This window comes from Rhagoletis zephyria, unplaced genomic scaffold, assembly GCF_001687245.7.
Source record: "Rhagoletis zephyria isolate East Lansing unplaced genomic scaffold, Rhagoletis_zephyria_1.1 Rzeph_scaffold_00017, whole genome shotgun sequence".
Classification (NCBI taxonomy): domain Eukaryota; kingdom Metazoa; phylum Arthropoda; class Insecta; order Diptera; family Tephritidae; genus Rhagoletis; species Rhagoletis zephyria.
Genome location: NW_016157101.1, coordinates 532995 through 558002, shown reverse-complemented (window position 1 = coordinate 558002; position 25008 = coordinate 532995). Strand labels below are relative to the sequence as shown.

General features: G+C 39.1%; 2 protein-coding genes across 2 annotated transcripts; both read right to left on the bottom strand.

Moving 5' to 3' along the window:
- Positions 1–950: 950 nt before the first annotated feature.
- ndl (serine protease nudel) lies at positions 951–21529 on the bottom strand. The gene is made up of 18 exons (XM_017613150.1): positions 21502–21529; positions 14412–14549; positions 12232–14316; positions 11748–12153; positions 11029–11680; positions 10454–10957; positions 8512–8845; positions 7169–8444; positions 5630–5799; positions 5446–5559; positions 4594–5380; positions 4328–4519; positions 3778–4268; positions 3546–3704; positions 2151–2283; positions 1874–1981; positions 1629–1775; positions 951–1551 (listed from the first exon to the last, which is right to left on the bottom strand). The coding sequence occupies exons 1-18, from the start codon at positions 21527–21529 to the stop codon at positions 1125–1127; spliced, it is 8151 nt and encodes a 2716-aa protein (XP_017468639.1). The 3' UTR covers positions 951–1124.
- zpg (zero population growth) lies at positions 21280–24957 on the bottom strand. The gene is made up of 3 exons (XM_017613425.1): positions 23978–24957; positions 23766–23905; positions 21280–22244 (listed from the first exon to the last, which is right to left on the bottom strand). Exons 1-3 carry the CDS (start codon positions 24456–24458, stop codon positions 21729–21731), a joined length of 1137 nt encoding a protein of 378 aa, XP_017468914.1. The 5' UTR covers positions 24459–24957; the 3' UTR covers positions 21280–21728.
- Positions 24958–25008: the final 51 nt, after the last annotated feature.

Here is a 25008-nt window from a genome sequence, read left to right as displayed (position 1 = left end):
AGAAACACACACAAAATATTAACTAATAACTAAATATTGTATATTAAAACTAAAAAGAGAGCGAAAGTTCTTCACTTGAAACGATACCAAAGCTTAACTGAAAAGTACTAAATCTTATAAAGCCTATCTAATCATTAACACATATACTACATAAATACATACATATGTACATACATATAGTAAGTGCTTTAATAATTTAAAATTTTAACTTTGAAAATTAAAAAATAAGTTTTTATATACGTAAATGATAATTGTTACAAAGAAACATCTAATCTACTAAAATACACTACTAAACAAAAAAAGCTACGTACTCTGAAGGAGCTCATATAAAAAAGAAGCTTTCAAAGAAAACAAAACTTAGAACAAAAAATTTAAAATTACTTAAATAATCCAACAATCATTTAAACTCTTAAGCATTTAAATATGAACATTCTCCCCTTACTCCTAAACTGAACTTTAAACTCTCCAAAGAATTATATTTAAAATTTAGTAATGAAGAACTTATGAGAAATTAAAATTAAAACGAAGCTAAAAAAAAGTATATAAAGCATTTCAGAATTTAAAGCTGTTAGTTTAGGCCAAAAACAAGAGAGAAAACTTATGAGAAAAAAATTACACGTCACAAAATACTTTGTAAATATGAAAAATAAAAGTATGTATATTAGTAAATAAATAAATCAACAAAATAAACGATGCCATTTCCAACGAATTACAAAACGCTGTTTCCAATAATTATACGCGAGTGTCCTCACTTAAAACAAAGGTAGGTAATCAAAAACCAAAAAAAAAAATCGTAAATGTATTTCTACTATTTTTTATTTATTAATTTTTTACAAAAGTACAAAAGAAGCCTTAACTCTATAACCAATTTCAAAAATTACTAAATTAGGCACATTCAAATATTCTAACTACTAGCTGTACAAAACATGCATTTACATACATACCGGTGATGAGCATCGCCTTGCCCGCGGACAAAGCTCTTTTCAACTTTCTGTACATTTTGTATAGGCGCGTGCAGAGTAAAAGTTCACCTTGCCTATCGCCGCTCAATGCGAATCCTTAAGAAAACTTCGGAAAGCTTCAAAAAAGCTTCCACTTCGCTATAAATTTTGGTCATGACTGATCTACATACATTTCACTTCGAGCCGATAACACTTATCCGAATCCGCCGCATTCCAGCGCGTCACCTCGGCAATCGGCCTGCTCGGTTTCAGGAACAATGTCAACTCATCATTGAGATTGAGCGGTGAGAATTTGCTCACCACCACCGCTTTCGTGGCACTGCGATATCGTACGTTTAGCGGCGATTCATAGTCATTGCCAAAACTTCGTCCACGCTGATCGGGCCATTCATTGGTCTCCACCACCTCTTGCGCAGCGTCGTCAATTATACGATAGCTTGGCTGTTTGAATGGACTAAAGCCAAGCTTTTGGCAAATTTGTCGCACCTCCTTCACATCTGGTGGATTGTCGCGCGCAAAACATTTAGTATGCCACACGCCATAGGTCTGTTCGATCACCTGACCATACTGGGGCAATTGTTTGTGTTTGCTGAGTGTGTGTGAGAGGCGGGTAAGGAGTACGAGTTAGAAAAATACATATATGTACAAATTTAAGGATCCACTTACATTTGGGGTGACTGGGTGAAGGCTGTCTTTCTGGTAACTATCTGCTGTGGAAATTCAAGTCCAAAACAATATTTCTCATCTTCGCCATTGGGACAATCGGGTTCTTTGTCACAAACAAAGTCGCGTGGTACGCACTCTTTCGATGAACTGTAAGTAGCATATTGCAGAAAGTTAACTCAAAGTTTGTAAAAAAAAAAATCCTACTAATGTTTCCACTGTTTTTGTGCTGATCTTTGTCTACTTACCCGCCACATTGAAAATGATCAGCAGTGCAATTACATAGCGCTGGACTTTCATCGCTTTTATCCCAACAATTACGTATGCCATCGCATATTTTCTTTGGGTTGGTGGCTCTGGAAAGAAGTTGATGTCAATAATGAAGGATATGTCGATAACGAGTATGCAACATTTATCGATAAAGATATCGATAAATATTTTGATAAAAGTGAAAAATTCCTATTTTTTTATTGCGTTAACAGCATTGATTAAAACGTGGATACTCGTACCCTTTTTCTTACTTACTGCAGATACGTATAGCAAGAGCAAAGTGTAGGCTCATCGGTCATGTCATCGCAATCGGCTATGTGATCGCAAAATTTAGTTTTTGGTATGCACTTATAGGTGGTACGGCATTTCATCTCTGATGGCTGACAAACTGCAAAGAAACAGAAACTAGTAACTAAGTAACACTAATCGATACGATCTTAGTATTTTATACTACAAAAAATTGATTGTCACAATAAAAATAAAAAAAATCCACACGATGAGAGACGATCTTCTAGAAATCCCAACGCTTCGTGTAAGTATGTTTTGCGTGAGAAAGCATGTTTCCCTCTACATTTAATTTGATGTTCACAGGACACTCCAGAATGTCTCCCCCATCTATGATGCCTGCACCACTGTTTAATGGGTCTTCGACATTCTGATTCGTTGGAAAGCATTTGAGCAACCCCTTTTATGATGAATATCTGGGTTATAGAACCCTTAAACGAGACTAACTTTAAACTCATTTACACTGAGAGAAAAAACGCGTTGTAATACATATTAAGCAAAATGTTATGAATTCACTGAGGAAAGTAACGCAAAGTAAAAATTTGTATTTTTTTATTTGGTTATAGTTCTAGTTCGTATTTAAAAATAATATTTTCACATGACGCACGCGTGCTGTGTGTGGTGTTGATTCAAACACCAAATTTGAAAGCACATTTACATGCCTGACTGTAGCTGAGTGCGTAAAGATGCTTGCCACAATTTGCTAACATCCAGACGATCAGGACTCAAATCCCATTGCAGACAGCATGGAAATTAATTTTCTTTTTTTTTTTTGTTTATCTTAATTTTGAAATAAAATTGAATATTTCCATACTAAATACTAAAATCTGTATACTAAAATTTATTACGAGTTGGGTTGGTGCGTATTTTTTTAATTTAGCACCTTTTTTTATTCTAAAATTTGTTTCTCTCAGTGTAGAGCTTTTCTTTTTTGTGCGTACCGATATGATACTAATTTTTTGCGTCGTACAGAAAACTCTTGACGCATAAAAGGTTATTTTAAAAAAGTAAAACCGCAAAGAAGTTGTGATACATCCAACGATTTTTATTTTATCTTTATTTTTTTTTTTTACGTAAAAAAAATTTGGTTAGGTCGTCCATGCTTTATTAAGCACACACAATAAGTAGTCGATCTGTTCAGCAAAAAATTTAAATAAACCATTCGAAATTCACTAAAAATATTAATTTTATAAATTCTCCCAATTTAATATTAGTTTTCCAGTTGAAAACTTCTGACAGTTCCGATATAAGCATCAACTAGAGGAGTTTTGGTTTTGTGAGTTTCTTGCTATTATTTTTGATGCTTCGTAAATAGAAAGCTCCTAACCTCAACCTCTCATCAGATAATGAATATATTTCACTCACCTTTCTTCCGTCCAATGCACATTTGTTTCTCTTCATCCGCATCGTCATGGCAATCGCTGAACCCATTACAAATTTGTTCTTCTTCCAAGCAATCGCCCAGCGTACAACGAAAAGTGCTGCAGACCGGTGCCGCATTAGAATGCTCACATTTAGGTTGATCTGTGGGCGCGAGATAAATACCTTTGTATCTTATCTCAAAGTTCTATTTTGCGCATCAGCCTTCTCTACTTACCTATTAAAGCCTGTATCGTGCCGTGAACCTTTTCCAGCGTACGCAATGCAATTGAGTCCTTAAAACTATAACAATTCGTATTATTGTAGTCGAACAACGCCATTGGATACCAGCCAGTGTCAGATTGCCTACAAGCCAAAATGCCCTGATCAATAGGATCTAGTGCAGTGCGGCTGAAATTCTTCCTGCCGAATTGTGTACAAGTAGTAAAACGGGAAATCGTCGAACCCAATGTGTCGTTCCCATCGAGGAAGGCTTCCTTTAGTACAACTTCCTCCGATAAACTGGCAACATCTTCTTCGCTTACTGACAGCTCATTAAGTACCTGCTGCGGTGGTTTACGCTCCACCAGTCGATAGCATGACATATCGGAGACTTTGCACAATGAATCATTTCGCTCCTCAATTGCGGCTACAGCTTTGATACGACCGCTGTGGTCATCGTGTAAAATTGCTATGCATTGGCTGGACTCATCGGTGGTGGGTTTGAAGCTGTAAATAGAGGTTTTAGGTAATCTCAAATAACTTTCCTCTATTCAGTCGCTGCTTACGAGTCCGGCAAGAATGTTGGTAGCACGTAATGTGTAAAGTGTGCCGGTTTTTCCAAGTGATACAACAGTACATCGCTCTTGGGCACCAGCTCAAAGCAATCAACACGTCGTATCTGTTCGTGGGTGCTTTTGTGCCGACGTCGTTTCGTCTTGCCACCACCCAGTAGTACGGCAATATAATTGGTGTTGAATCTGTGAGGTAATCGTTGCATTTTTTTAGGCATATAATATAAGCAGATTCGATAATCCGACAATAGCCGACTCACCTGACGCCGTAGTGACATGTTTCGTGCACCATGACCCAATGCTTATCAACCAATGCGCCCACACACCACAACCTACCATCAACGTAAACATCAACAATCCATGGCCAATGCAGCTCCTCCACGGCTTCATGCAATTTGTTATCTATCAATAGCGTCATATTTTTCCGGCTCTCAATTACCCCGTCCAACTTATCGAGCACTTCATCCTTCTTTTTCACCAGCAACACTGGCGATGGTGGCGTCACAAAAACATTCGGTTTACCATGTGTCTCCAAAGCCGGCTGCAGTCCGGTTGAATGCACGCCGTCTGATGATACGAGCTCGCCAGCGCTTATGGTCCTTATGGGCTCTACACCATTTGCTTTCGCTTCACATTCCACATATAGACCCAAACACTCATCCATGACACGTTCTATATATTGAGTGCGAGCTTTGAAGACAAAATCATCTGCGCGAAATTGACGCTCAACGCTAGATAAGTGGTGGTTGTCGTCGTATATCGATGAAAAATGTGATTGCAAACGCATCTTTTTGCGTATGTCAGGATGAATAGGCACAATGGTGTCGTGCGGCATAAATTGGGTTGTATTATAGAATTTTAAGCTTCTGAAACCCAGCTGGGCGCATACGTTTGCTGCCGTTGTAGCGATTTGCTCGGAGTGGGGAATTTCATGAGAACATACCACGCGCCATTTACCATGACTGTTGCGCGAAAATATGCCAGCACTCTTCAAAACGGGACGTCTATCGGTGTCCAAAACGATCTCCCTGCCATTAGTTAAAGTGACTTGACAGAAGAACGATTTACTATAGAATTGGCTAATACAAAACAAAAGTAAATTGACTACTTACAGCAGTCCTTTTCATCCTCCCTGAAATCGCAATCAATAATGGCGTCGCAACGCTTCTCCAGTGGTAGGCAAATTTTCGAAAGTGGACAGAGGTACTCGTCGGCGCTGCAGTTACCTTAAAGAAGGATATTAGTCTTTTTAGTACTTCGACTTATCTGTAAGTATTTATGTAAATGAATACCCACCACAGTTTTCTTCATCGGTTAAGTCTTCACAATCAGCTTTTCCATCACAAATGAGTATATTAAGTGATCCTTTCAAGTAGTCGCGACAACTACAATCGTCCTCGTCAGAGCCATCTTCGCAGTCTAGCACACGATCACAGCGATTTTTCACCTCGACAATCTGCGGTATCCTGAAAAGAGGATACGTTTAAGTTAGAAGGGCAAAAACAGTTAATTCGCGTCCATAAAAATGGCCCTTAAAGAAATCATTCCCTAACCGGGTCAGAAGCCAAACTCATTGTGTTATGGACACAATATAAGACTCTCATTGATGAGAATTTTTCAAATACCCGTCAGTCGTATGAAAACTTATACACTGTTTTAAGGATGAGGTTCATAGTGGAATAAGAACCCGGCTAAACTACTTGAGAAGACCTGATAGATCATTTACGATGAGTCTCTTTACTTGCTAGCCGATCTGCATCTGCCAGGTTGCTCACCACTGAGCGCAACCCGCAAATGACCATGCGCAGAGGACTAGAAAGTCGCTAAAGGCCTGTTAAAAGAATCGTAGATACATAGAAATAACTACATCTATGCACCAGGCAGGTTAACCGACAACGCTCTTCAGAGCCTCACGAGTACAGCTGAAACGTCGAACGAGAACAAAGAGGTGGCTATGTGCTACCTCCTGTACCTTGAGGCACAAACAGCTAGAACCATTTCTGCAGGTAGAAAAAATACACTTCTAAAGAAGTAACCTGCATGAGCCTCCATTTGGCCCTGCTGAAAGAACGTACGCCGCGCCATGTGGTGGAAGAAACCAGGCATGAAGTCCATGCAGGCATAGCTTAGCAACGACTAACCTGTGTGAGAATTACTAGTGAAATTAAAACAACATCGACGGTGACTCTCGAAGCCCTTCTAGATCTACCTCCTCTTATCAACATGATCAAGGAAAAAACTTTACTGTTCAGTGCAAGACTCATCTCGGAGACAGTGCAAAAGATAAGAAGTTACTGCATCTATTCACTCTCAGGGTTATAGAACCAAATGGGCCAATGAACGACGAAAACCCCGGAAGTATAGCCAGCAGCAGGTGTCTATGATAAACAAGCCATAAGCCAACTTTTCACTAACATTTGGCAAGTTAACTGTCTTTCAAGCCGAGTTATACGACATTGTACTATACCTGAGATAGTATGACAGTAGGACGGTGCTACTCGCCTTGAAAGCCTCCTGGATTCGGATTGTCCTCAGCTTTTAATATTCATCAGAAAGGATTTTGTAGGGATTCATAGGCCCAGGACCTTTCATCGGTCCTCCATGGAGCTCCGTTAGGCGAAAGTATTACAAATGACAGGAGAAGGAAGCGCAGCATTACTGGGCAAATAAAAAAGTAATAGACAGGCTAAATATCAAGGAAATAACTATCAACAAAGAGAACTAAATCACTCCTCCACCTTACTAGGCAAGCCGTTAGAAGCACCCGCAAAGCAGTGCAAACCCCAATGGACACAAACTTGACTAAACCTAGACGTAACTCTAATTTTATCTCACCTCTGACATATAAATTTCCCAGGTATTGTTGAGTTACTCAACTTTCTTGGTTTCACCGTAGTAGTCGCCGCAGCTGTAATGCCTTCAGTTGTCACAAGGCTCGTCGTTTCCGACCTCAACGTAGAGGAGAGCTTGGAATCATTAGGAGTTGTTGTAACCAAATTTTCAACATCAAAGGATTTTAGGGATACCGTTGTAAGATCAGTGGTTGACGAAATGTCAGTAGTAGTATCCATCGTACTTGTTTCCGTTGTTGTTATTCCGGTGGTATTAGTTGGACTGGTACCAACTGTCGAGGTGTTGCTTTGGTCGACGGTACTGATTTTTGTACTTTCTACCGTAGTTGTTGTACTGGCTTCAGTCGAAGTAAATGCTGACGACATAGTTTCTGAGGCTGTCACCTCCGTTGTAGTAATATCCGTCGTAGAAGGCTCCTCGGTGCTAGTCTCCGTTGTAACAGGTTCTTCTGTGGTGGTATCTATAGAAGTAGGAACCATAGTACTGGCTTCCATTTGTGACACCGCTGTGGTAGTTTCCGAAAGTTTTGATTGGGCTGTACTCATTTCCGTAGTACTTTTACGTTTCGTACCAGCCTCAGCCGTGGTAGCTGTATTTGCGCTGGAATCAGCTGTTACTCTCTGTGTAGTGCTGCTTCCGTTCGATTCACTAGCGTTTGTTTGTATTCCTGTAGTACCAGGCGTCATTGTATTTTCAACACTCTCAACTTCAGCACGCGCCTGCGTAGCTGAATTTCCTGCTTTACAGGGCGGTGATGTCACTACACTCTCAGGATAGTAATCACTCTCGGTTGTGGTGGATATGTTGTGCACGCTACCAACCATATCTGGTATGAAATTGTAAGTGCAGCCAACTTCATCTTCGCCACCTAAGCAGTCTACAACACGATCGCAGCGCCTTTTCTTTGAAATGCAACGCTCGCCACCCCACACACAGACATAACCAGGACATATTAAGCGTGGTTGTAGTTTCGCTGGGAATTTCATCGCCAATTCTATCCAGTCCAAGTAAAGCGCCACACGTGTATAAGCGCCGAATTCACCTGGACGCGCACAACCGTTACCATGACTGACTACACCCGCCAAGTACCATTCGTCTGTATTATTGACGCTGCGACAGAATAACGGGCCACCAGAATCACCCTGGCAGGCATCACGTCCGCCACTCACATCACCAGCGCAAACATTCTCGGACTGTCTATCGTCTAACTCGTTGCACTGCTTTCGGATCGGTACAACAACTTCGCGTAATTGGTCACCTAGTAAGAAATTATTCAATTTACAAAATTAAGAAAATATATTCTCAACCTCATCACGTCTACTTACTGCCGGGTCCTTTTTCACGCACCGCTCCCCAACCCACTACCGTACATAGCGTGTTCTCTTTCGGTCCCCTAATCCAATCATCTCCCGCTGTGGTTCGCCCAATATCTGGTAAACATATTGGTTTTACCCAACGATTAAACGTTAAGGCTGCACTCATTTTCAGGAGGGAAAGATCGTTACGCATGGAGCGTCTCTCGTATGCTTGATGCACAATGATATGTGATATTGCACGAATTTGCGTGGAACTCGAAAAGCTAGATCGACGCAACAAGCCAGCGTGTATCTCGTAATAGTATTTGTGATAGTTTATGACACAGTGTGCGGCGCTAATGATCTGACAGATTAAAATATATATTTTATTATCCAAATTTGTATGAAAAATATAGTAGTAAAAATGTACTTGCATAGTTATAAATATTTATCAATAAGTATAGGGTAAAGTATTATGAACTATTTCCTCCGTCCCGCCCTAGAGATAAATAGAATCACTGGCGTCTTGGATGGCGAAAATCTTCAGCTTTAAACTCTTCCTTGGCAATACTCCAGGCTATGAGGGATGTTACTTGACTGTGAGTGGCTGTCGACGCTATATCTGAAGTTGTTTTTAGAAGAAGACCTACTTTGAGTAGGTCTAATTGACGCCAGCAAGCAGAAAGAAGCAACGACTGGTGCGCTAGGTTGAACTTCGCCTAAATCACTTAGGCCGTTATAGCGCTCATCAAGGAGAAGAAGGATTATCCACCAAAAACAAACGCTGAGGTGAATTCAGAAGTGGAAAATTTGTCGATTCCTTCAAGACCTTAGAAACTGGGACTGCAAAAATGTAAAATCCATAACCCTTTATAAACGTTTTAATTTGTGATCTCCATTTCGAATAGACAGATCTTGGACCCACATCGAAGGTCACGCCTCTATCAGAAGTGACTACGCAATTAATAATCTCTTATAAGATTCCTATCTTAAAAACGAACAATGGTACAATATCAGATATCTTTTGCTTAGCATTTTTGTGAGTAAAATTGGCATATTTCGCGATCACTTTCGTTTCAACCCAATATGTAGTTAAATCCATGAAGCTCTGACTTTCCAGTTGGTTTTAACGATAGCTTAGTTAGATTGTAGTGTCTACAGTGGAAAGAAAATTCTTAAAACATGTACGATAACTTTAGGCAAAATGTTTTACGAAGTCACACATTTTACTTGTAGTTATGTATGTGGTACATATTTTGGGCTTATCTTTGCATAAAAATTCGCTGCCTAATGATGGCATACATACGTAAGCGTGGTGGCCCGTTGTGATACTCTTTTGTCCAGTATGTAGCTGATTCTGACTGCATAGAACCTGCAGGAATGATTGGTGATGCGTTATAAGTCGCAGACCTTCGTCAAATCTAAGTCTGACGCAACATGGGAAAAATTTGGCCGGAGACTTAGTCGTCTCAGTTTATTTAAGGCTGGATAATAGCGAAGGAGGTGTTTCACGTTCTTGGTTTCTTTATCATCTCTACAGCAGCGGCAGTAGTCGTTCGCTGTAAGCCGCGTTCTGCTGACATTTATACCTACTAAGCACTAGCCAGTTGAAATCTTTCCCAGAGCTGGAAGGACCGTAGACCTCTCCTTATCCAACCTGGACTGGATATCTATCGACTCTAAAATTGGGACTTTAGAGAACTGTGTAAGATTTTTTAACTTAACCTTATTTTACAAAATGATAATTTAGATATATCGTCTTATTTGAGCAAATCTTTTTCCTTTTTTCTTTTTTCTACGTGCAGAGGTTTAGAGATTATACTAAATTCTTACATAGTTCGAGTTAATCACCACCTCGGATTGTAATATCTTGCTAATGATCATCCTAAAATAATAATCCCTTTAGACGCCAACTAAGCTAGCTTCGGAGCGTAGAAGTAAAAATAGAATTCATTAAGTCTTTTTCGCTTACCCAATTTTCAGAATATATTGTACCGCCACAATGAAACTTCCCATCTCTGTATATCGCAACAACAAAGGGCCACTGCATTGCTTTACTGTAACTACCGCCCACAATACGTCCATTTGATACTTCAGGCTGCTCTTCCTCTTTAACTTTCTGCATTTCAGGCAATAATGCCCTAGAACGCTTTCGACGAAAGGGTGTCTTCACTTTTTTCTTCAGCTTGCCACACTCAGTTGGTGAGCACGTAACATAAGCAGCCTGATCTAGCAGGTTATCGTCTGAGTCCCGCTGCTGACATGATTGCGGAAAATGTGCTTGCCCTACCAAGGTGGGTTCAATAAATGGACCTGGTAGCGTAACAGAGCTAAAAGTCACATTTGGGCTGCCGCTACGATCCGCCTCATTAGCGCACGCATCCTGTGCCCACTTTTGCGCGTTATTGCACACTGGATACCACTCACCACGGTAGTTGTGGAAGAGAAAACCACTTGAACTGGACACCGCATGTGACTAAGGGAAATATAAAAGTGTGAAAATTAAAAAAGGAATACTCTTTTCGCTTGCCCATTTCGTATGCTCACCATGTGATCCTTCACGTCTTTCACAATTATATTGCAATCCAGTTCGTCGCGTCCATTCAGACAGTTCATAATACCGTCACACTTTTCCGTTGCACTGTAACACATGGACAACGTCGAACGATTGAATGCGGCATACTCCTCAGGACTGCCGTAGCAGGAATAAATCAAATCATTGCAGCCAAAACAGCCCAGCTCATCCTCTCCCATCGGACAGTCGGCGTATCCATCACAAATACGATTACTAGCCAGCCGATCTATGCAACGACACGCTGCCTCATCGCTGCCATCGGAGCAGTCAACAAAATTGTCACACCAAGCGCTTTTCTGAATGCATTCCTTACCACCATAGCAGCCTGTCTGTTCCGGCGAATCGCACTTGAAATGATCCATGTGACCCAAGTGGTCGGGTACATTCGTGTAGGACGCGTAAATGATATCGGTCGAAAGATTCTGCGCGCTAGTGCGCATCTTAAAGTTGGCATTCGAGAAACCCATGCCATTAATGCTGCTACTACCGCTGCCAAGTCCACCACCACTCGAGCCGCCAGAATTATTATTTGCATTGTTCTGCATGTAGGTGCAAAAGAATTGCTGCTGCTGCTTTCGTGGTGCTGCATTCTTCGTAAATACATTTGGAATATTACTTTGACTGCTGAAAAATAGGCGCTAAATCATTAATGAACTACAAAGGTGACACTGTAGATATGGGGGCTACTTACCCGCCACTTCCGGTGCCGCCAGTTTGGCCAAAGAAGTTTCCAGTTGGTCCAAAATTCTGTGGTACAAAGAAAACGCCATTTGGTGTGTTGAAACCCATGGGACCGCTACTGAATCCACCACCAGGCATACCCTGAAATGCTGGTGTCCACATGGGACTTTGGTTGGCTAAGCGAAAATTCGCAGGTGTTATATAGAAACAGATTGGTATGGTGGGCATGCCGAAGTTGGGATTATAAAGAAACTGAGCTGTGGCCTTCATCGTCTCGCCCGTTACCGGGAATACACCTGGTGCACGACTTGTGAATTGCGCGCCTGGTGCTGGCGTGAAAGCTGTTGCATCTTTGTTCGCGCCCTTATTGCGTAGACGCTTTGCCACCTGCTCGCACAGCAGCAGAAATTGTGCGTCTGAAAATATTTGCGAGTGAGTTACAATCCATTAAGTCGATTTCGCGCACATCGCAAAAGCTTCGGAAATATACTTACCTTTAAAGCTATTTACATTCGCCGTATTTAGCTTCGCACCATATTTCATCATTGCCTTGAGATCCGCCGCATCGAAGGTGTCAATTAACTCATCCTCCTGTTGCTGTACCACCAAACCCTTTCGAAATAGTTCCTCCCACTGTTTTGGATCATACGGACTCGTAGTTGTCAGACTTAGATTCTTGTTGTCTAACCCAGCGTCATCGTGTTTGATAGGCTTAAAGCCATGCTGGCCTTCGGCGCTTTCAAGCATATTCTCCACACTACTTGCATAATCTAATGGATGCGCTGAGTCTTTGTCGCCGGTGCGCGTTTTTTCATGATCTTGCTGTTGTTGAGGTGTAGTTGACGTTGTTTTGGGTGTTGTAGCACAGTCTCCACCATATGTGATAATGACGTCTGAGGTGTTCGTAAGTGTAACTGAAAAGGATGTATAGTGCTTGTGTGGAGCTATTGTGCTTTTGGCCTCATTTTCTTCTTCGCTTAGAGCATCGTTTTTTAATTTACGCAGCTTGTCTTCCTGCATCTCAACACCTTCCGTAATCTCTTCCAGTTCTTCGAATATATCGCGTGTTGACGAGGGCGGGGGCGAGGGCGAGGGCGAGGGCGTGTCCGTGGTCTTCACAGTCATGGTAGCAGTAGTAATAGTAGTAGTAGCTGTAGCATTGTCATCGTTTCCATCTATAATCCAACTAAACCTATCCGGCTTATCTTCGGCTTGGCTTGCGGGTTTTGTTGTCAATTTGGGAGTTGTTGTTTCTTCGTTGTCGTCGCCATCTAAAATCCAAGTTATCCTTTCTGTAACTGCTGTTGTATCTTCCGGCGTTGAGCTCGACTTAGTCGTATTAGCAACTGCAACGTCTTCCTCCTCTTCATGATGTCCGTCTATGATCCAACTGATCTTTTCCGGCTTTTCATCTACGGTCATCGGCTTAGGCGTTTGTGGCCTAATCGATGTGAACTCATTTGTTGGTGTAGTTGCATTTGTTTCATGCGGTTTAACCGTTGTTTCAGACATTACAGGCCTATCCAAAGGTATTATTGTTTCATTATCACTTTCAAATCCATCCAATATCCAACTTATCTTATGAGATTCATTTTCTGTGTGCGTAAAAGTGGTGTCATTATGTTTCTTCTCAATCTCTATCGGCGCGACTTCGCCGCTCTGGTGGCCATCCAAAATCCAACTTATTTTTGCGGGTCTATCTGTCGTCGCTGTAGGCGCGCTTTCTGTTCCATGCGTTAGTTTCTCAGTTACCGCCTCCGTCGTTGGCGCACGCGTGGTAGGCAACATTTCAGTTACAGGTGTTGTTGTTAACGAGCCAATACGTGGCGTTGTAGCCATATTCTGCTTTTCCGGATTATTTGCCTGAAAATGTTCATCATGCCCATCTATTATCCAACTATAGTGTATACGTTTGTCATCTGCGGTAGTACTTGAATTTTTCTCTTTACTATCCTCCTCTCCAGCAACCAACGTAAAGCTTGTCTCCGTCGTTGAGCTAATAAAGTCTTCCAACTTTTCTCCACTATGCACATCCTCGTCTTTGGTTGAGAACTTTTTATCCGTCGAATCCTTTGATTCGTGAGATGTGGAACTATGGCTCCGTTGCAGCACTTCGTCGTTTTCATTAAATATCTTCTTCATTTTATCCATTTTATCACTAATTTCTTTGGCTAAGTTGTAGAGCTTCATAAAGGCAACCATGCATCCGTTGCTATTTATCGATTCCTTCTTGCAACGGAAATATTCCTTCTCGAGTTTGCCCAGCTCCATTCGTGTGCGCTTATTTCGTACTTTCGCATAGAGGCTATCGAAATCGGGCTCACGTTCCAGAAATACTGAGTCCAACATACTTGACAGAGCTCTTCTTCCGTGTCGGTGGCGAAAAATTCTCGATCGCAAATGTTGTACGTCTAGACTTTGATCATACTGACTGACAGGCAATGCATCAGCGGAAGATTCTTGACCAGTAGCAGTTATGATTTCTATATTAGGGGAGTTCGGACCCGAATGTGTGAGGGTGGGATGACTTTGGTGTTTTCGATGTTGGATATTTAGCGCCTCAATTTGACGAAGTTTATCTACATAAATATGAGTGAATATTTAATTTTCATATAGCAAATCATATACCTACATACATGAGTATGTGGATGTATTTATGCCCAAAACTACTCACCCATTCTATCGAAGACAATTGCATGATAGACTATGATCAGCATTAATAACACCAACATTATACCCGATATGGCCAGTATTCGAGTAAGCGCCGTCTTAAGAGATTTTCTTTGAGACCGTGTGCCGAAAATGTCATTATCTAATGCGATAATAAGTAAGAAGAAATTGAAATGATTGCAACTATTTATGCACAAATAATAGCATTTTTTTAATTTTATTAATTAATTTATTATTAATTATTATTAAATTAATTAATTTTATTTATTTATTCGTATTGGATTCCATCTGAGATCACTGGTGGAACCAGCACAGCTTGTTTACTGTGGCCCAAAAACTCTTTGTCCATTAGAAACTTTCAAGTATGTATATTAATTAAACTACAGTAAAGCATTCCCTGAGTTAAAGTCCGTCGTCAATTAAGACCCTTACAGTCTGGAGTGCAATGGGGTATGGTCGTTCTTCTTGGTATGCAATTCCAGTTGCACGATCATTTAATTCCAACTCCTGCAACCCCGTTCGCGCTCTCTGGGTAACGTGAGCAACGCATGTGGAGCCTTGATTTACGGCAGAAAGAGAGGGACCTTCGGTGAGGTCGCCCCGACTTATTCGACTTAGGGGCTTAGTGAAGCGTCTATTCATAGACCAAGTTCCAGGTTGTGCGGTATACTTAAGGCCCGTCACCGAAAAACGTAACGGATCGAATAAGACTTCATTATTTTAATGATGGTCACGGCAAGTGTTTAAAAGAGAAGATGCCTCTGTTTAGCTGGTAGACATCCTAGCGAAGTTTAAGACTGACATCAGTGCAGTGCACTGTCAACTAAGAAATGCGATGCACCTTGCGACGTCTACTATCTTTAAAGGAGCGCAAATTCGGTGTTGGATTTGTGGTGTGAGAGGTCCGTTAACTGACTGACTGAGGCTGATCGACGTTTGCGGGCCCGAAACTTGGCAGCCTACAGTACCATATTCCAGCTACATGGCTGTATGCATGGAGGCGGCTCGTGTGTTTTCTGTGTGGTGTTCACACTTGCCTGGCTGTCAGGTTATCTGGTTAAAAATTATTTTTTATAGTGTATTTTATTGTTGCAAACTTCAAAAAATAATATAACCACATAACTAGATAACTTGATAACCATACGGGTGTGAAGAACCGCAGTAAAAAAAGAGAGATACCGAAATTTGTGAGTAGTAAGGACTTGGAACGCTGTCCGATGGAAGAACCTTCCGAATATTTTCATAGAAAATGACAATATTCGATGAGGCGGCGCTTGGAGTATTCGATAGAAAGATGTTGGGTAAGATTTACGGGCCATTACGCATTGGCGCCGGCGAGTACCGCAGACGAAGGAACGATGAGCTGTGTGAGCTTTACAACGATATGGACATAGTGAAGCGAATTAAAATACAGCGGCTCCGCTGGCTTGGCCATGTCGCCCGAATGGATGCCCCAGCTCCGAAAGAATTCAACTCGGAAACCGCCGGTGAGAGCAAAGGAAGAGCGGGGCCCCCACTGGGATGGAAAGATCAAGTGGAGAAGGACTAGGCATAACTTGACATTTCCAATTGGCGTCAGTTGGCAGAGGAGAGAAACGACTGGCGTGCTTTGTTGAACTTGGCCAAAATCTCGTAGGCGGTTACAGCCTCAAACAAGAAGAAGATTTATTTAAGTCTCTAATGACTGCTTTTAAAAAAAATAAGCTTCATGTCTGCGGCCTTCAAGTCTCTAACGACTGCTTTTATAAAAAGAAGCTTCATGTCTGCGACCTTGGGAAGATGCCAGGGCTGGAAATGTGCGGAATTGGTGATTCCACAACCAAATTTAATGAATTAATTTTATATTTTTTAACAAAATTATTATGTACATGTGTACATATGTATGTATGTATGTACATTAAGACGTATCACGAACGAAACGAAAAGGTCCCTCTCAGAACTATAATTGAATAAAGCCTAACACTTTTTGGCAAGGTCGTCATCGTTTTGTGAGAGCTTTAGATTTATAGTATAAAAATAAAAATTTAGGGATAGTAATTCCAAAATTAGTGATGGTATAAATTAAAACAGGTTTGAGGGCAAAAACTGTTTAATGGCCATTAACTTTTCAGCGACATAAAGATTTTAAAAATCGAATATAAAATAAGAAAGTTAAAGCAAAAAACGCGATTTAGCGGTTTTTAGCGGGTGCCTAAAAAAAAAACTCTTTAGATACTTCCAAAATTTTTTCTCGACATGCTTAAGTGTTTAAATAAAACTGACACACGCTAACTTTTTTTCTTTCATATGTCGTGATACTGCTTAATGCACATACATACATATGTTGGGCTCTTTTTATAAGCTTTTCATTGTAATATTTTGTATTTGTGATATAATTCACATACATACATATGTATGTGTACATGTAGTAGTAGGTATCAACCACTAAACTCTTAATTTTTATTAAGAAATATGAAACATTTTCATTTAATTTTATTTTTTTATTGACAATCGCTCAAAAATATTGCATTGACAATATTTTTAACTCAAAGGTTTATTCACTTGGCACACATTCAAACTTTCATTTGGACACTTAAATGAATTGGTATTTTTTTATATGCGCTTTTTCGTATACATATATGCGTACATAAATTTTTTTTTTTACCACAAAACTCACTTACATTCATATGAACGTATGAATGTTGTATTAAAAATACACCTACCATCGGATATTTGTTTTATTTTAGCCATCATCTTTTAAAATTCATTCAGTTATTCCAAAGGTAAATTTACTAAAACTGCGAATATCCGTATATGTATTTATGTAAGTATGTATTTTAGATCAAACGAATTCTTTAAGTCACACTGCACATTCAAGAATCAAACGTTGCTATTCTCTCTTTTGCAGAAATTCGATTTATGCATAGTTATATTTTTTCCATTTGCAATATAAATATTTATGCACAATAAATGTAAACCCATACATATGTATATGTATTTATGCATGTTCACTATTTGCAAAGACATATGTTTCTATGCCGTCACAAGGATCAAATTGCACTTTCATTGTAAACATATTTCATTCACAACACAACACAACACAACACAGCACACTTTCATTAATCCAATATGCAATTGTAGATAAGTAGATATGTATGTATGTATCTCCTGGTCTACATATGTAATCCAAATCAATGTAATCCAATCCCCGGTGGGTATGTAGCGCATATGTATGTAGATGCACAATTTAAATCCAATTCCCGCATTTAGACCGACGACCAATCCAAATGCAACCAACAACCGACCGACCGACCGATCACTTCCGTTTGAATAACGCGTTGAGACTGTGATCGGTAACGGCATGCAACTCTGCTTTTCAATCATTTCAAAAAGTGGAACATCGCTACAAACCACGCCGAATCGACCCAAATTTAAATACTCATTTTTGCTACAACTGCTGAATTTTTACTGGTAATTAATGAAACTCAAAATAATTTTTGCATTTTTTTTTTTCAATTTGAATGTGGATTTTGTTGAGGTTAGCAGTAAAAAAAAGCTACATACATATACTAAATGCTCGCTTATTGATTTTCGCATTTTATGTAAGTGTGGAGTGTTGTGTTCTTTTGCATAGGTTTACAAGAAAAAATGTCAACAATATAAAACTAAGTATGGGGAGACACTCGTTTTATTTAAATACACAAGCAAATGGCGTACATACTTACATTAGGGTGCTTCACTCTCCATATCTACAATAAAAAAAAAAATCGGTACAATTTTTTCATTGGAATTAAAATCTCTAGATACTATTTTAGAACTTTTGCCAAAATATTTCAGAAAAAATATTCGGAATTAGAAAATGTATTATATTTCAAGGCTTCCGCCAAAATTTTTTAGAAAAACATTAAGATTTAAGTGGGCTGGACCGATTAGAAAGTACTCCCAAAAATCTAGTTTCTTATAAATAAAATAGGTTTAAAACAATTTTTCCCCAAAATTATCTTCTGCGTGAAAGTTTTATCAACTGAATCATAATAATGAGCTTTTTGGAGGTATTTTCAAATCAGTCCAGCTCACGTAGACATCAATATTTTTCCGAAATATTTTAGCGGTAGTTTTAAAGTATAATAAATTGTATAGTTCCGTTGGAAAAACCGCAACCTTTTTTTTGGTAAGGCACCCTAATGTACCTGCATATATTTATATGTACTTGTGCACCCACTAAAGTATTAAGTGGGGGTTACTTTAGTGCATTGCTCCAGTGCATGGTCAACACTTTGAAAATTTTGCAAGTAACTTAATTTTCCAACATCGAACGGTATACTATAAAAAAAAATTTTATATTTACATATGCTAAAGACTTAATATTATACAATGTAATTTAGTAAGCTTTGTTATTGTAAATCGTGGAGTGCATGGCTAAGCTCAATCCCGGCTCTGGCGTAACCGTTTGCGCATCCTGGACAACATGAACGACCCACGTTTGAGATGCTCCGTCTGGAATCTGGGGTCACGACAGAGAATGAGGGAGCTTTGGTGGGGCCACTCGGACTTATTCGGTTCGGTTAGGGGCTTACTAAAGTCAACAGCATCTGTTTACCAGTAGAAGCGGCTGTAAGCGGGTGTCTGTCTGTCTTTGTAGCAAGCGGAGCGATGTATAGTAAGTAAATGTACGTACATATATCTTCAAAAATTCTTCCAGCAATGGGCTTCAAAACATGCAAGCCTTGAATAGTGACTACGATTTATATATATAGCCCTAAAATGTTCGAAACCTCTGTAGAGATGGTGCGTCTTTCCAACTGTGGTATATCATAGATAAACACAGCTCGACATCTCCCCAGTTCAGGAAATGCGATGGACAGAACATGTTGCGACATGTACTACATGTACAGCTGCCATAAGACGTCGCAGAAATTTTGTTTGGTCGGGGGGAGAATTCGAAATCTTAGTTCACACGGTTAACTCCCAGAGTTTTTATACATACGTCCCGACGAAGAAAACGGACGATAAGGTTAGATTGTAGTGGTTGCTCCAGACAACGAACACAATCGGACAATGGAGCGATTGTCCTAGCGGATAGATCGAAACTTAATTATCTCTTATTTAAAAAAAAAAAAGTAACATGAAATCGGTTCATATTTGGGCTCTTAAAATTGAGTTGTCCACAGCAGCCTCTTTTGCCCCACTGTGCACCGTGATATAGATTGGAAATAAAAGAAAGTGTTTTTTGCAGTAGTGCATTTACGAATTGACCCGATATTGACATGCTCGGCCTGAAAGCTTAGTCTATAAGTACGGTGACCATAAATATGAATTGAAAATGCAGGACAATTTTTCAAAAATATAGCTACATATATTTACGAAGAATAAAAATAACAAAAACGTTTATAGTATATGTTTCTAAATTCTATTTAAAACTTTAAAAGTAAATCACATTTTCTTCATTGGTATTAATCTTTTTTTAAATTAATATTTATAAAATTATATATGAAACATATTATAATTACATTAGCCTACACGAAAAGTGAACCTTTTAAAAAATAATTTTATAGGCAAACTTTGGGTTGTTCAACACGAAAACAATACCCATTTTTCAAAGAAACGTTTTCAAGTTTTTTTTCAAACAAACGTGGTTTTTTTGGTATTTTCGCAGTTATTCGTCAAAAATCGACGCATTTACTGTAATGACACTTCTTTATATGGAATTTGTAAAATAATGAAAAAAATAACCAAGTAAAACTGTTTAGTTGATTGATAATCGTACTTGTTTCGACTTTGATCGCTTGTAGTATTGATAATTTTCATTGAAATCACAAGCATATCACAAGTTATATATTTTTGTAAGAGGCACATCAATACTTTCCCAACTTACGTGGATTGGGAGACTTTTTCATGAGATATTGAAGAAAAGCTCCGATAAGTAGGTACCAAATAACGTCCATACATTGACCGCGGCCGCGCAAAATTTTGTAACGCACTGACTGGTTGAAGTTGCAAAATCAGCCTCACTCACCTTCATGTAGTTATCAATCAGTTATCGACACTGCCTATATTTTGATAGGTAAAGTGCTTCGGCTGTTAATTTTAAAATATCGAATAAAATACGGGACAAATGCAGGACACTGGGGAAAAATCAGTACATTTTCAAGTTTTACTCTTTTGAAAAACTACGCAGAGCAGACCTTTGAATAACAGTACGGTCCTGCAAAAAACAGGACGGATGGTCACCGTATCTATAAGCGAAGCATTTACCAGTTGGAGAAAGCGGCGAAAGAGGTTGGAGTAATGCTGAACGAGAATTAAAAAAAAGTACCTCCTGCAGCAAACAGAGATGAGAAGGCTTTGAGAGTTTTTCGGAAAACTACTCTACTCAAGATATATGCCTTCGTCCGCGAGTGCGACGGATACGATGAAGAAATGATGATGCTGGAAGTAGAAGCCCCAGCCCCAGCTCCAAAAACTCTTGCGAGGATTTTTCATGGCGTTACAACAACAACGATTGAAGGATTAATCAATTCTAGGCAGGGTTAAGTAGTCACAACAATAACAACAATGATTATGCTAAGTTCGATATGTATGCAGGAATGATGGCGGACCGGTGACAAAATCCAATGGGCGGAGGGCTCCACGAACAGAATGAAAGGACCGAGGGGAGAAAGAACTTATAAAATCCAATATCAACAACTCATACTTTTCGCCAATCATTAAATTAATGTCTCTTAAAAAAAAGAAAAATATCTTTTATGTAGTTGCTTCATCCAACCTTAAATTTATTCCTTTTTTTCGTTCTCGTTTTTTACATTACGTGGATACATACATATTTATTTACATAGAATTAGTAAACAAAAATAGAAAAGAAAAGTTCATATTTAAATTAGTTTGGTTAAGAAATCTCTTATTTTAATTTATTTTATCATTTTTTAGATAGTAAAAAAAAACTATATATGTAATTCAATAAGTACCAAACAAAGCTACATGCGCGCCTACATACATCGTTCTTGATGTATGTTATGTACCTATTCTGTGCGCTTCAGGTGGCACTAAGTTTATTAATAACAAAAGCAAATTCATTTATCCATATCGGTGTAAGCTAATATTAGTAAGATACATACTTTTAATGATAACTTTTTTGTACAACATAGAAATTCAGTCAACTAATTTTCATTATTGTAACGGCACCATCAATATCAAGTTGAGTATTATTCTGTAAAACATCTTGAGAAAATGAAAAATACATCCAATAGTTACTTTTTCGTAGTTACAATTTTTAAGGCAGTTTCATACTTAACGACTAGAGCAAAATATTAGGTCAACTTTAGCGCATTTTACATTGTTCCATTTAAACTGGTTTCAAATTATTTCTCAGCTGCCGTTTTTCGTATAATTCTTGTATGATATCTCGAAATAGCATTGGATTAATATTTACGCTAACCTTAAATAACAAAAACCAATCGCCGAAGGTCATGTTCTCAAGAGCTAGCTGCACCTGTGTTGAAGACATTGGGCGCAATTGTGTGCTGATCATTTTCATACGAAAGGTCCTGCTAGATATGAGAAATAAACGATAGAACAAATTTAACCCAGCAATTATAGCCATTATGATGAACCAGCACCAGAGGAAAGCAAAGATTTTCTCATTTAATATATTCAACGGTAGAATACATAAAACATCGCGCTTGTTATGAGATCCACCAGGACCAACTGAATAGTAGTCACATTTTGCCAGTTTCGGGAAAATGCGCGAAGTAATGCGATTCCAATTATCCCAATCATAACGTGGTATAGCAGATAGAGCCTCGATGTATTTTGTCCAAAAGTCATTTAAAAATACGTTGAGCAACAAAATGTTGATTACCTGAAAATAAAATATGCATATATATGCGTGTACATTAAGAGTGGTGAAAAATAAGTAAAGTCGGAATTTTAATGCTCTCAACAACTAGGATGGTTTTATATAGAAAAAATATACCCAATTTTTTTTTTTTATTTTGTAATGATAAAATATTTAGAGGTCGTTCAAAGCGCTCAAAGTTTTCAATGTATTATATATGAGAAAAAACATCACTTCGTATAAATAGTATGGAATTCTTGAAAATTTATATTTTTCGATCAGAATACTCTGGTTCTCTTCATGAGAGTTTCAATACCTTATTGTTTTATTTAATCATTTTTTAATACTAATAATTTTTTTTTTATCCCCCCACTTCATTCTCTGGTATTTTCTGTGGTTTTGGCGGACCTATAAAATATAGGTTCATCAAACAACCTCGGGACCCGACAGCTTATCGACAGGCCTTGGACGGCATTCACAGAGAGGCAGTCTCGAGTTATGTAGACTCTCCACCTGTGAATGCCGTTCTGGGCATACAACCACCAGACGTGGACGAGACAGAGTTTCGTCTGCCTCGGGAGACTCGGGCCACAATAGCCCCACTGCACTCTGGTTAATGCAGCAGGTTGAAATCATACCTGAGCAGATTAAACGAAGATGTGTTAAACGAATGCCCGGCATGAGGAGAGACGCCCCATGACTCACAGCATCTTTTCGCATGCCCACTGAACCCCACCCTACTGACGCCCCTGTCCCTGTGGACAGACCCCCATCGAGGCTATCGCTAGTAGAGCTTGACGACAACGATTGAGGGACTAACCGATCTGGGCCGAGTTGTGGTAGCAGCTACAACAACAACAACAACAACAACATTAGGAATCTCCTGAAGAAAACACGAGTTTTCCCCGATTGGAAAATATTGATTTTCAAGAATTCTATACCATTTCTACGAAGTGTTTTTCCCCCCAAAAAAAATACATGGACAGGGCTGAAGAGAAAAAGTGTTTTCCTGCATGCTTTCCGCGCCCAACTTACGCGGATGTATATCTATTATTTAGCATTACAAATAAATTTCAATATACCCATAAGGTGCGAAAGCAGAAGCCCTTCATTTGTGCCACTCCATACAAAAGAGAAAGGAGAAAGGAATATATAGCGGAGGGCCTTGATTCTCAGGAAGGCCTTCAGGGAGAGCTTTTAACTCCTGAAATTATCTACTGGGTATGTACATATACTTAATTCCATGATAAAAACATAGCAAGGTATAACCGTTCTCTCAATTTGTCGGCCATGATTTTTTTTTGAAGTTTGCCAACATTTTAAAATCATATAAAAGTGAAAATAAAAAATTGAAATTGTTCGAAATTGTTGTTGCTTGAGATTGAAAATGAAAACGTGTGTGTGAGTTTGTGAGAAAATTTAAAAATTAAATTGTTTGGAAACGTCAAGAATTTTAAAAGTGACTCTCAGCGGTTCTACCTTACTATATTTTTATCATGCTTAATTCTTCTATTTACGTTCAAATTTAAATATTCCAATACTCACGCTGATTATAAAATTTAGTACTTCACACGATAAGCATTTTACCATGTAACAGAAGTGTATATCTTTATAGTCCGTTGAAAAATAATCGACCAAAAGCTTAAGGCGGTCCACATAAATACTTTCCGGTACCAATGCATGACCTATAAACCAGCAAATATATACATTAAACCCAACCAATTAACAAATTGAAAGCTTATTTATTCGACACTCACCAGCTTCGTAGCATAGCTGCTTTAGACGTTGACCCTCCCAAATCTTCCACAGGAAGGATGGAAAATAGAAGATGGCAGACTGCAGCAACAACAACATTATGACCCATTGATAGTAGCGCAAATATACACGCTCTGTGACTCCGGGCACCTCAGCGATAATTCCTTCTGCTATGTAAGGAGATGCATCATCTCCAGTCTGTGTACTTAGCAGTTTATTCCCATGTGGAATACGATCTTGCACATCGTACACGTTGAAAACATATGTGCCCATTGTCCAGCAAAATGAGTTAACAAATTCACCGTACATGCGCTCGCCCATACATTGTATGGGTTCACCGAAGTATTGCTTGGCCGATAACAGAAATGAGCAAGTCAACAAGAGGACCACGGTGCACTTGGAATGCAATGTAAATACCACATCGTATATGCGGACAGATTTAAATTGCAAATATTTGGAGAGCGGTCTCACAGCAGCATACATGGTCACCGTTTCTGGAATGAAAATTTCCAAAAAATCGGACACGAAATCGGAAATTTTGTATTAATTTTGAGATGACAAACGCATACGAATACGAAAACTCGGCAATTTTCTTTGAAAACCACACCAAACACGCGCTTTGAATGAAAATTTTTTGGATTTCTGCAAATAACGGCTTATTCGCGGTTTCAAGAAATGCATTTTCCATTCTACACTACCAACAATCTATTACAATGTCAGTGTGGCATTTAAAAGCTAATTTCCAGTAAAGTCAAATATTATTCCGTAATCATTTCATTGCTTCTTTTAATACGCTGTTTACATGAAATGATTTTAGAAGCGATTAGATGAATTAAATGTTGGCTGCCGAACAACTTCGTTGAAAACGATTAGTTTAAACACCACGGTCCACCATAACCAGTAATCGCTTGACACTTGTCACGATTTTACCAGAAGAAAATTTCGGGTAAAATTTTGCAACTTCATTCTCTCCAGAACTCTCAAAAAATCGCTCTCATTTGCAGGATTTTGGAGGAATTCGGAGTACGGAATC